The sequence below is a fragment of the Chlamydotis macqueenii genome, chromosome 14 (genome assembly GCF_036417535.1).
Source record: "Chlamydotis macqueenii isolate bChlMac1 chromosome 14, bChlMac1.mat, whole genome shotgun sequence".
In the NCBI taxonomy this organism is placed as follows: domain Eukaryota; kingdom Metazoa; phylum Chordata; class Aves; order Otidiformes; family Otididae; genus Chlamydotis; species Chlamydotis macqueenii.
This window is the reverse complement of record NC_141569.1, coordinates 10,430,066-10,442,653: the sequence shown is the minus strand read 5'-3', so window position 1 is coordinate 10,442,653 and position 12,588 is coordinate 10,430,066. Positions and strand designations below refer to the sequence as shown.

The window sequence follows — 12,588 nt, the reverse complement described above, 5'->3', positions numbered from 1 at the left end:
CTTCCACTACAAGATCCAGCTGAACACCCTGGGGATTCGAGGGGTCAGATTCTGCAAGCAGGGGAAGCATCTTCCATTTCAGCAAAGCTGTTACCAAGAGGAAATCAAGCTCTGGCCCTGGCCCAGATAAATCTTTCTTAATTAGGAGCCAAGCGTTTCAGATACTGGCTTATTTTTGATAATGAACAATAATTGCATCAACGTCTGTTTTGTAGGGTGTGGCTGGAGACAAACTGATTTTGTTCTACATCTTTCATATTAGGTTGGAGAAAAATAATTGTTTCACTATGAGCATTTCAATAACAGAAACACTTGAATGGGTTCCACTGTATTTTGAGAACCTCATGAAAAGTGTGGTGAATAATTACATCCACTGGATACTGGATCTGCATGTATCAGAGCAGTTTCAGACCGGAGGGAAGAGAGGGCTGATCTAATGACAAGAAATATATTGTGATTGCATACTCAACAGGAACAGGTTACACAGCCAGTGACTCTGAAAATGGATCTTGCCAACCTGTAGCAAAAAGTGTGAAGTTCTCTGTCTTCTTCAGTGAAGTACTGATCAATACTTGCAGATTATTTTTCCAGGTAGATAAATTGCTCAGAAGAAAATATCTTAAATACCTCAATTTCTCCCCCATACACCCACTCCCAACTTGTTCTGTTAAAGACAAGTACATAGTTTAATTATTCCAACTCTGAAAGACCAATTACTTCAGCTTTCTTAAGAAAATGATCCAGGAAAAGGAAAGAACTGTGGAAGACTTGAGATGTGAGAGAACTATGGTAGGCAACTATCACCCAGCTAATAGTCATTACATCATGTCTCCCTGAAAAGGCAGTAATGAATAGCTCTGTGACATTTAGTGATAACTGAGGTCAAACTGGTTGCACGTGAACTGACTTGTGTAACAAATACAGCAATTTGCACAAAACCGGTGACCGGTGACCGGTGTCCAGTTACGTGTGTCAACTCAAAGCTGCATGTTGTAAGCCTATGCTGAAAGGCCACTCCAGCACCTCTTCTGCAGCTATGTGGAGACAGAAAAATCTGTGCAAACTCAGGGCTAGCACAGGTCTGCCTACACACACTTGGTCTGACTGGATCAAGCACAAAATCTATCAGCAACTGTTCTCCAACTTGTTTCTTAAGCAGGGTGCTGATGCCTTGAACACAGGCTTCAGCTAAATGACAGCCAAGAAAGTGGGTATAAAACCACTCTCCACCTTATAAATGCTTCTAGTAGATTTCTGTATTATCTGGACTGGTTGGAAGACAAAAGGAGTCACTGGAAATTCTGCCATCCAGAAATAACAAGACTTTTCAATCAATGGATAATCTGCTTGAAAAGCAAAAGAGCATTTGATCTCACTTCAGTATTGACAGAAAGAAAGAAGGGCAGAAACTCAGGAGAATGAAGATAACTGCATATGAGATATAGTTCTCAGAAGCTATAACATAGGATATCACTGGCCGAAAGAAGCAGTAAGCCCTACCTCAAATGTAAAGGGTTAGATCTGTTGTCCCACAAAGGAACATGAACCTGTGAGAGTCACCACGTTTGTAGACCTTTCTTAGTACACCTCAGTGTCACCACTGGACACCAAAGCATGGTAACATGCACTACCTTCAAAGCGTGCAAAATGGAAGGCAAATACCAGACACTATTCCTCTCCAAACAGAAAACCTTAGTATACATCATTACTGCAAAATAAGATCTTTGCAGTTCAAAAATTTTCTAGAGGGACACACTCAAAAGGCATAAACAGCCTGGAGGAGGCAAGGTCATTGCTTCTCTGTAGAGGAGTAAAATGGTAAGAGAAATTTCTTTTATGTATGGATGGCTCAACCATAAGGCTCTTTTAGCATCATTTTCTTGTAACTCATCTACACACAACTATTTAAACATTTGTAATAAAGTATGTATGGGGTGACTCATCCAGCTGAAGAATAAGCCTAATCGGTCAAACTTCCAGGACACTGTGTGCTGAGCTATAGAGAATCATCATCTCATCTATTAGGAGATGTGACAAGTTGCAGAAGCTATCTAAAATTCTTGGAAGAGGTAGTGTGAAATAAGAACCGTTGCCTAGGGACAGTCTCTGCTTTACGATAATTAAAGAGTTCAGATCTGTGCTATTCTGGATGGATGAAAAAATATGCATGCATAAGCTTAGATTCTGGCTTTGGCTTGCTCATGCGAGAAAGTTGTCTAATAATTCATTAGCCTCTTCAATAAAAGATACCCAAAAGGCTGAATAAAGGGCATCTGCAGATTTGGCTGCCACGTTCATATGGTCCCAAATTTCCCCCAGAGATCCTGCTCTTCTGTATAATGCAGTTACATGACTCAGGAAAAAAAAAAAAAACAAAAAAAACAAGAACTCATTAAAAGTTTCCTTCTTCACAGAGAACATTTGTGTACCAAGTGACCAGAAGTAGAGAGGAAAGAAAAGCACTTCATTGATTGAAACAGGAATGTTAAAAACCCCTCCAGAGATATTATTAGCGGGTGGGGAACACAGTCATACATATGTAGTCCCAGCAGCATTTTTCCACAAATACATAGTAATTATAAAGACTCACTTTGCCATATTTCTGTTTGAATTGACGATAATTCTACTCTTTGGGTGAAATATAGAATACAAGACATCTCACTTCATATTCTTCTGGATGCTAAAGCATTGCAATAGCAGACAGGAGAGGACCTCTTGGCTACTTACTTGCACTCTCTTACTGTCCTATTTCTTTCCCCAGCATACAGGTACCACGTGCTGAGGCGTATTGCTGCTCATACACAGATTAGTAGAGCTGTAGTAGCAAAACGGCTCCCTGTGAAAACCCTTGAATTCAAGCACTGCTGCGGACTCACACCAGTTGTACAGAGACTGGACGAACATGCATTTCCCACACGTGTTACTGGATATAGATCTCACATATTTAGAGTGCACTAACCCAATGGACCATCTACGCTGAGATGCACTTCCTGCCTTTCCCTCCATCATTTCTCTTGTAGAAATCAATGGGATTATTTACTTGCTTCTGCCAGTGGATAGCTACCAACAGCCTGGCTCAAGTATAGATTAATTCTAATCAATGTACAGATTATATTTCCAATGAACCACATGCTAGAAGGCTATACAAAGCAACCAGCCAGCAAAAGAAAATACGATGATCTCATTTATATTATCTTTTTTTAAGCTTTTAAAAGTGTAGCCAAACTGAGATAATAAAAGTTAAGTATTTACTATTATTTCCTCTTATAAAAAAAACAAATGTAAAACGATTTCATCAGTACCAGATAATAGGCCTGCTTATAACCAGAGGGCAGTATTTTTAATAACTTCACTAAAAATATGCACTGGTACAAAAATGTGGTGCAATAAAAAAAAAAGTGCAAAAGGTAATGAAATATTACCTATTATCTCAGCTCATTTTTGTCAGGAAATAATACTACAAACTTAATGCGATACATGGAAGCCTTATGAAAAGCAGGCAGGCAGAGGCTTATAGTCTTATCCAGTATTAGACGAGAGGCTGAGTGATTAATAAGTTGACATTGAAGAGCAGAGAATGGAAATCATATGGACTTTGGGGAAAGGAAATAGCTTAAAAATGAAACTGTCATGCTGCCAGGCTGCTTGGGAAGAGGCACAGCTCCCACAGCCATCCCCACCGCGCAGCAAAGGGGAAGGCAGTTAAACCCCTGCCAGTGCTGTGCAGGCAGCTGGAGCCTCTGCATCCCCCGCGCCTGCTGCTGTGCGGTCCTTGCACACACACGGGTGAGAGCAATGGGAGAGCTGCTCTGAAAATAGGAAGGAGAGAGGAAAAAATACGTTGGAAGGAGAGGTTTGAATGCAACAGCAAGTTGGGGGGTTGAAGAATGGGAAAAATAATACAGTCTATAGAAGGAGTAGATGAAATGAGATTTATCCGTAGCAGTAGATGTGCTATATATAGAATCATAGAATAGTTTGGCTTGGAAGGGACCTTCCAAGGTCATCTAGTCCAACCCCCCTGCAAGGAGCAGGGACATCTTCAACCAGATTAGGTTGCTATCTCTATGCTATATCTAACCTATGGGCTTCCAGCATGCCCACTGTGTAAGGATGAGATGGTTTTGATTGCTTTTTTAAATAACAGGGTCAGATCTTTTGACGGAACTAAAAGCTGGTCTTACACTGACCTTAACACTCTTCAGGGCTGCGGGATTAAGTTTTAAACACCCAGTGACGCACCGTTACTTACAATATCAACAATGATGCCATTTATTGCGGGTCACAAGCCAACACATCTCTTCCAGGAGACTCCACATTTACTGTTGTTTCTCAGGCACATTGTGTCTGGTTCTGATTTGTACTTTGCTCACACTGGAAGATGTCTGCTGTGATTTCCGAGACTGGGAATTTAACAGTGGCTAATTCACTGTTTACTTTACTAGTGTTACCAAGAGAGAGTCACTATTGGTGGTAAATAGGTACTACGCACACAGTAAGATCAGTGAAAAATTCAGTCAAAATAACAGCATGTATGCCCCTGGTTAAGTAATTTAGATCAAAATATGTGATATCTACTGCAAAAAAAAAACAAAACCAAGAAGCTATAAACATTTATTCACAGACCTCTCAAGAATAAATCATGGCTTTAAACATCCTAGATTAAAGCAACAGAATTGTCCTTGTGAAATACATGTTAGTGAATTTCTGGAAAAAACAGAAGTAGTGCCATTCTGTAGTGCTTCAGAAGAGAGCAGCTAAACATTTCTCCTTTCAATAACTGAACAAGCTTTATTGTAAAGTTTATCAAGGACAAATGATAACAAGTTTTCCTGGATCACATTACGATTTTAAAAGTTACTGTTTTCTTCTAAATTACTAGAAAATAATTATATTTTTTTTATTTCTTGCAAAACTAAGAACAACTGGACCCAGTGAAAGACTATTCAGTTCCTTGAGTCAATTCCTGTTAATTGTCGAGGATTATGCCCTTTCATAAAAACCTAGAAGCCCAATTGCTAGCTTTTCAAGGAGCAGGACTATAACTAGGCACTGCTTACTCTCCATGTTTTCTACTTAAATCATTGATATTTCCTCTGACTTTGGAAGTGTGAAATCAGATCTCACATTTTTATCACTCCTATGCTCCATGGTTTCGGAAAAGCACCATATCTTCTCAGCGTAAAAGGAGAAAATACTAGCTGCTACGCGTGTGGAGTCTAATTTTAGGAGGAACTGAGCCATTCTAATACACTGTAATCAACAGGAACTAAGGGCACTCAATAATTCATGAGTTTCTTTCCATGTTTGAGTAGAGCCTGTTGAAAATTTCTCAAGCAAACGTTTTTCATCAGAAAACTCCAATTCCTGTGAACCACAACTGCTTACAGGACAGGATATGCTTGGATACTTGTCTATCATCTCTTCTTTTATCCAGGTTGAAATGGCTTTTCTTCTATAATAATATAATTACATAATAATAATTTATTTTAAATATGAAAAAGGTTGTTTGACTGCAAGATAAAAGATTTTTAAAAGGCAAAACAAACTGTTTCAACCAATCTTCATTGGAATTTTTAAATTCTTTTTAAACACAAATGTGAGAAGAAAAAAGATTCAAACCCATTATACTTTCAATTCAGGCTGGAAATTATTTTCATAACTTTTCCTGGGAAAGGAAAACATTTCCTACTTTAGATTTAGCTATGAAGGTATTTTCCTACCTGCTCTATATAAAAAAAAAAAAAAGCTTTTTACTCATGCAGATAAACCTCTCTTTGACCCTAGTGAGGAGTGGGGTGTTAAATTTGTTATGTCTTTACTGTCACTTTGATTCAGTTATTTTAAAATGAATGGCATTTGTATCAGAAGGCAGCAGAATAACCATTTCTTACCTTTAGTCTTTCTGTTACACCATCAGTGAAACTGACTGTGAATTCAGCAATTTTGGGCACTCTGAGTTTTCCTTTGTTCTTCTGGTCAGGCTGATATTCTGTTCTTGTTTTCACAATTACCTGGAAAATATCAACACTTCTGAGGTTTCTGCACAGAGCACACATTTATTTTTTTTTTTTTTAAGCTTTTCTATATAAACGGTCCCCTGGACCTACACAACTGCCTTAGAACCATAAATTAACTCAAACTCATCACATCCTTGGGAACTAGGAGAGACAGAAAAATAGTCAGGCAGGCACATAGACCTAGGAGTCTTAAAATAGCTGACAGTAAAATGTTTAACACCCACTTTTGTTCAGGACTAGGCATATAATTTTTATATCATATTCAAGAGGCAGAACACGCAGAATAACAGCCTGTCCTAAAGAAAAACCTCACTTTTTAAAAACCCCAGCCTAACAAGTTCTACTGAAGCCAATTTCTATTTAGGCCATTTGTTCAGGCTCCAATTATCAATCGGATTATCAATACTACTCTCATACTATCACCTTGGGTTGTCCCCAGAGATCTCAGTGTGTCATCTGCTGACTAATCCAGGTCCTCGTAATCTTACAAAAATGAGTGGTTTATTGCCAATGGAGAAGCCATAAGTGGCTTTTAAAAGGGCACGGTCGAATTCCCAAAATTGCATTGGCAATCTACATTGAATTTATTTGTAACCTACAATGACCCTAAATATTTTGGGTACAAATCCACCCTCTGCAAACACAGAACCTAACACCAGCTGCTCCCAGAGGGGACTAGCATCAGGGCTGTACTCTGAAACTAATAGCTCCTCAGGGGAATGAGCGTATCCATCCCATTATACACATGAATCTCAAAAGACTACCCATCCATGAGCACAATAGCAACGTGAGAGCACGCCAGCATAGCCACACTATCTTAATCTAGCTGGAAAATGCAAGAGAAGACAAAATGTCTCTGTTTTCAGCACTGGCCAAGAGATGGAGCTCATCCCTGGGGAGGGGGCTGTGGCTGGGAGCACACACTGCCACAGCGCTTCTGCTCAGGATTCCCAACCCAGGGACAAGGTCCACGAAGCGTGTAACAGTTTGGTGTGGTCTGCAAGGTTCGGATAGGTTAAACACAAAAGCATAGAAAGAACATGAAGGTCTTGATCCCAGGGCCAACGCTTCCACTCTTCTGCCTTCCATTCTGAACTGCAGACCTACGCAGGCATCAGCCTTGCCAAGGTGAAAATTAAATACTGCAGGAGTGGTGACAGGTTCATATGAGAGTGACAGGAGTCATTCTAAAGGTCTTTGTTAGAAACAAAAAATCCTGAAGGACTGAAAATGATTAAGTGATGTACAAGGTTGAGTTACCAGCTAATGAAGAACTAATTTCCAAATGAAGACAGCAAAGTCTGGTTTAGACCAGAGAAAACTCCAGGTATTTAATCCTCCTGTACTTAATGCCATGTGAAAATCAGTGAGAGAAAATCAGTGTGGAGTCATAAGCCAATTTTCTGGATTCAAATGCAAATCATTAAGGACTGATGAATATTTACACCCTTCAGTGAATCTCCATAATATTTATTACACTAGCATTTGAAACATTGAGACTTGGGAAGAAGAGGGAACAAAAAGTCATCCAAATATATTTATATTAGCATTTTAGAAGTCAGGATTTCTGAGGACACAACATAGATGATGAGATATGACACAGGGATAACCTTGATTCAGAGGGTTTGGGATGAACCCTAACCCTACTCTGAATCTGCTATTGAACCTAACCCCACCATGCTCTGAAATGCAGCCCAGCACACTGTGGACCAAATAAAGCAAAGCTCCCTCTCCATCCAGGACAAGCTGGCCCAGGTTAGTTCTGAGCTATGAACAAGCAATAACCTCATTTTCTCACTCAAAAGGAGGCAAGTGCACTCAGGACTCCATCCAGCTGGCCCCGAGCTTCCAGCCTCCTTGCTGGCCTTCTGTAAACGCAGAACAGTAAATTACAGAGCGTCAGCCACCAACACCTGCCAGCCAGTGCTCAGAAACTGCACTGGTCTTGTTTTCAAACCTACCAGTCACAATATCCAGTTCTCCCAAATTCATGCTTCCTGCTGGATGTGACTCTTAGATGCAGACAAAACCTTTAAATATACATGAGAGCTTTTCCACAAACTCTAACATTAGGTCTTAACGAAAGGCCAGAATATAAGGAAAAAAAAAACTTAAAAGCCTTTCTTGTTTCTATATACAATTTACGTTTTCTTCCACTCTTTTGTCATTATGTCAGCTTTCTTACAGGTATTTTTTACCTGTCATTACAATCAACATCCTAAAAGTAGGAAAGTTGGAATTATGCTGTCTACAGGGATACAGCATAAGACTGAAAAGAAATACACGCAGCCCTTCACAAGGCATTAGGTTCAAGTCCAGTAGCGATGTCTATCACGTCTGTGAATAAATAAGTGAGCTCAGTCCCCAGCCAGATCAGAAGGTACTTGAAACTCAATTTGCTGACTGTGCCAGCAGTGAAATGTGTGTGTGCAGAGCCGTAGTTATCCTGATGGTCAATGTTTTGCAGAGAAATTTTCAGAGGTATAAAAAGCTTTAGTAGAGGAGCTAAGAAGTACCTTTGCTGAATGCCTTTCGGCATTGCAAAAGCTAAATACCCACTCTCCAGAAGTATCTTTGTCAGACACCTGGTGAAATTACTCAGCAGAAGAAAGACAGGGCAGTCAGTAAGGTCTTCTCTTTAAAGGACAGCACAGAAATAAAATGACAAAGGACAAACTGAAAACTGAAAACCTGCAGTGTAGGGGTAGAATTCAATATTGTGCCAGTAACGATAAAAATGCAATTTTGCTGAGGGCACGGGGTGCACATTTAGAAGAAAAGAGCTACCTCGTTCAGTTGCCTACAGTCTAAATAAATAAGCCTGAGCACAGATCCCACTTTTGCAGCAACGTTCGCTCCCTCTCCATCCGTCAAGCTGCCATCAGGAAGCCCACGCAAAGGCTTCTGGAAATTGAGTTGTGTTCATCGCACCCCTTGAGCCTCTGCACTAGTGAGACCACTCCAGTCAGGGCTACCTTACCGGTACCCAGGGAAGGGAACTAAGGCTGTCGGATGATAACGCACGGATACACACACCCCCACCCGCCCACACACAGTTTTTAGCGTAGCATTTGCTACGCTGACAGCCTCCCATGCATGTGTCAGTGGTGAGTGGCTCTGAAACAAGTCTAAATGCGAGCTGGTCAAAACACAAAATAAATTTTCTAAAGCACCAAGTATTAATCTAAGTGCACATTTAGAAAAGGAACAATTAATCTTATAAAGGAAAGTTTCTATATTTTTAGCATTATTGTTTTTTGCTATTTTGGCTGGTTGTTCAGTTTTCTGATTTGGCTTCGGTGGGAAAGAAGGCTTGCCTTCCCCTGTTCCCTGCCATCACTCCTTTTTCACCTTCTCTTTCCATTTTGTCGCTGAGACAAAAAAATTCCTGGCAGCAAAGTCTTCCAGAAATGCTAACCAAATTGCCGTTGGATGTACAGTAATAAAAACCCCACTGACTCCACAGTCAGCGCAATGATCAGTGTTCATTTATCACTGGCTGCCCCAGGGCAGTTCCATCAGAGCCCGGGATCCCGCTGTTTCCATGCAAACAAGGTACATCCATCTCACACCACGACAGGTTTCCCGGGAGAGCTCCTGGCGTTTATTACAAACCACAGTAAACAGAACAAACCCATTCCCTCTTCTTGTCTGTTTTGCAGCTTCGCTAACTTCAGTATTCTTGATTGAAACCAGTGAAAGGGAGTATAAAATTGGGGTCCTGTGTAGGTTGCAATTCAAAGCAAACTGAAGTGAAAGGAACACCCAGCTCCTCGTTCCCTTCTCTGCGATGCTGTTACGGTGGGAATGAACTGCTGCGAGGCAGCAGCTTCCAAAGCTGGCAGCATTGCTTGGCTGTGCTCTGGCCTCATGAGTACAGAAAATAAACACAAACAATTGAACCAGTGCTTACATGGACAAGTAATCTCTTGAATATTCCCAAAAAAGACAATTAGTCCACTCTGCACCTCCACTACAGCAAAACCATTCTGCCCATTCTCTGCACTTGCCTCCTGAGCTCTCACCTCCGCCTGCATGCTCCCTAAGGCTTGTCTTCACTCGTGCTCCTCATGGTGAGGAGGGTCTGGCCGTTTTAGGTTGTCATTCCTAACTGTAAGCTTACTGGGGCAGAGAATAATAATAATCATAATAGTTGTTGTTGTTGTTGTTATTATTAAACCTGCACACCTGCAAATGAATAATAAAAAGGCAGTAACAGTGCCCATCAGCTTTTTGGAATGCCCAAGCCTTTGTGACTGCTGGATAAATACCCTTCGAACATTTCTGGACACTTGTCAGCCTTAGCGTTTCATTAGCTAGGCTCTGATTCAGCACAGCTTATGCCTGCACCTCACTTTGTGCGTTCTGACTGTCCACCAACGAGAGCTGCCTCCCTGCCAACCCAGTCCAGCCTTTCCATAGCACTTTAAAGCCAGCCGTGCGGATGGAGTCTAGGAGAATACTAGCTGAGGGGACCTCCCTGCAAATTATGTTCCTGCTGTAACCTGTCAAGTTTTCATGCTATTTCCCAGAGACCCTCCACTGTTAAACTGCAGAGGGACTGTGCTGTTTATGACAGATGCAATAAAGGGGACACAAATAAATTACCTGGGATTTTCTTCATTTTACATCCAAAATAAAACTGTTCTTTGAAAGTTGCTTCCTAGCTGAAGTTTGCAGACTGGTTGCAAGACTACAAGAAAAGAGAAAAGGGCTTCCACAGAGCAGCAAAAAGACACTTCTAATGACGGGAATCCACACTGCCAGTCCTTGCAGCCTCCTCCAAAACTAAGTTTATCTCTCATTTGGACTCATTAACTTCCAATTCAGCAAAGCAAGTAGACCTATTAACACCAGCAGGATCAGCCAGATATTTAAAGTTAAGTGTGCATTTAAGCACTTTGACCGATCAGAACTTAAGCTGCCTTCAGTCACCTTCCCACAGCCAGTAACAACACCAAGGCACAGGGCTCCCGGGGCATTCTTCAGCAACACCACTCAGAGCACTTTACCTGCCAGCATGACCCCAGTATCCCCATATTACTGACAGAGGAATAGGAAAAAAAAGAGGAGAAAAAGCTTAGTAATATGCTGAGTCACACCAGCAATTGGTGCTTGAGTCAGGAAAACAGACCAGGTTTTCATTAACTGAGCAATAATAGTAGCTCCAGCACATTCTCCATATAAATATAACATTTTTGAGATTAGGGGCTAGCAAGAGATAGCTGGGGTGGGTAGGAAGTCAGATGCTCTATGGAAAATGGTAGCTCTCTGCCGAATTGTTGTCCTCAATCATCCTAGGTTAGCAGATGTAATAACACTCTCTGTGTCTTGAAAGGTTTGCACGTTCCATTCTCTTTCTTGCATGTTCTGGTTCCTCATTCCAGTCCCTCAAATGCTTTTCTGCAAGAGCTCAGTAGCAGACTACAGAGAATGGCCTGTAAAAGTTATAAAAACCCAAGCATGACAGGACAACAAGCCATATCCATCATGCCGCTCCACACAAGCAACATTTTTCTAATGATGCTGTTTGCCAATACATTTATCGAGCCCTAGACCTAAATGCACTTATTATTCCAGGCTTAATGCTAGTGACACAACGGGAATCAATAGGAAACCTTTCCTCAGCTTTAATGAATGCAGGACCAGGCACCTTCTCTGTAGTGATGCTTTAGAAAATTGTAGGTGTGCTGAGATGAGAAACAACAGATGAGAGTCCACGTACACCAGCAGGAAATCCATCATCGACAACCTTGAGAAAGTAAACAGTAACAAAGTGCTGGGAAATCTAGATATTTTGGAAACTGAAAGAAAAAGAAAGCAAGCTTCTAATCAAGTGGACTATACTAAAAGCATTTGCTTTTAGGAGGAAGGAGCAGAGCAGACGTGAAATGTGACAAATGGAAAAATATCACATTAAGCATGGAGCCTTAAAAAGGATTTTCCTGCTATGCAAGTAAGTGTTTCAGGAAATGAACTGATACGAATTCTGAGTCTTGTCTCAGACTGGCTAAACGTAACATCATTTATTGCCACTTTATATTTGCGTTTGAGCTCTACGGTTTTCCCTGAAGAAATGAGTAATAATATTTAACACAACTGGCATTGTGAAAACTTTAAATTATTCATTTGGAAAAGGACATGCAGCCCTGCTGTAATTCCCACTTCACTGCCACGGTGCACGTAATATATTGTGGTTCAGGTGCTGCAAAGTGCAAACCATAAAAATTTAAAATACTACTTCCCGGGATTATTAATAATGAAGAGTCTCTCACTCTGAGTGGCTTTCAGATTGACGGAAGAGATAAACAAAATGGGTTTCTCCTCCCAGGGAAAAAGGTTTCCTCCAGGTTCAAAGCTAGACGTTGTAGTCCCACAAAATGGTTGTAACACACCCATCAGTTTCCATGTGGATTAGTCATGCTCACTTTTAAATGAAAATGAGACTCTTGGCTTCCAAAGACATGACATTCTTCATTCCTTGCAGAAAGAGAACAGAAAATACAAACTCATCACTGTTTCCTTTGCCTTCATTACCCAACTGAGCATCAATAGCTGAGAAAGACCT

The 12,588-nt window shown here is 40.8% G+C and overlaps 1 protein-coding gene across 1 annotated transcript in view; it reads right to left on the bottom strand.

Annotated features, from left to right (window-relative positions):
- NSG2 (neuronal vesicle trafficking associated 2) overlaps positions 1–12,588 on the bottom strand; it is a 37,630-nt gene that overhangs the window by 17,340 nt on the left and 7,702 nt on the right. The window contains exon 3 of the mRNA XM_086759166.1: positions 5,895–6,014. Coding sequence (XP_086615292.1) covers positions 5,895–6,014 — 120 coding nt within the window. The remainder of the gene's footprint in view (positions 1–5,894; positions 6,015–12,588) is intronic.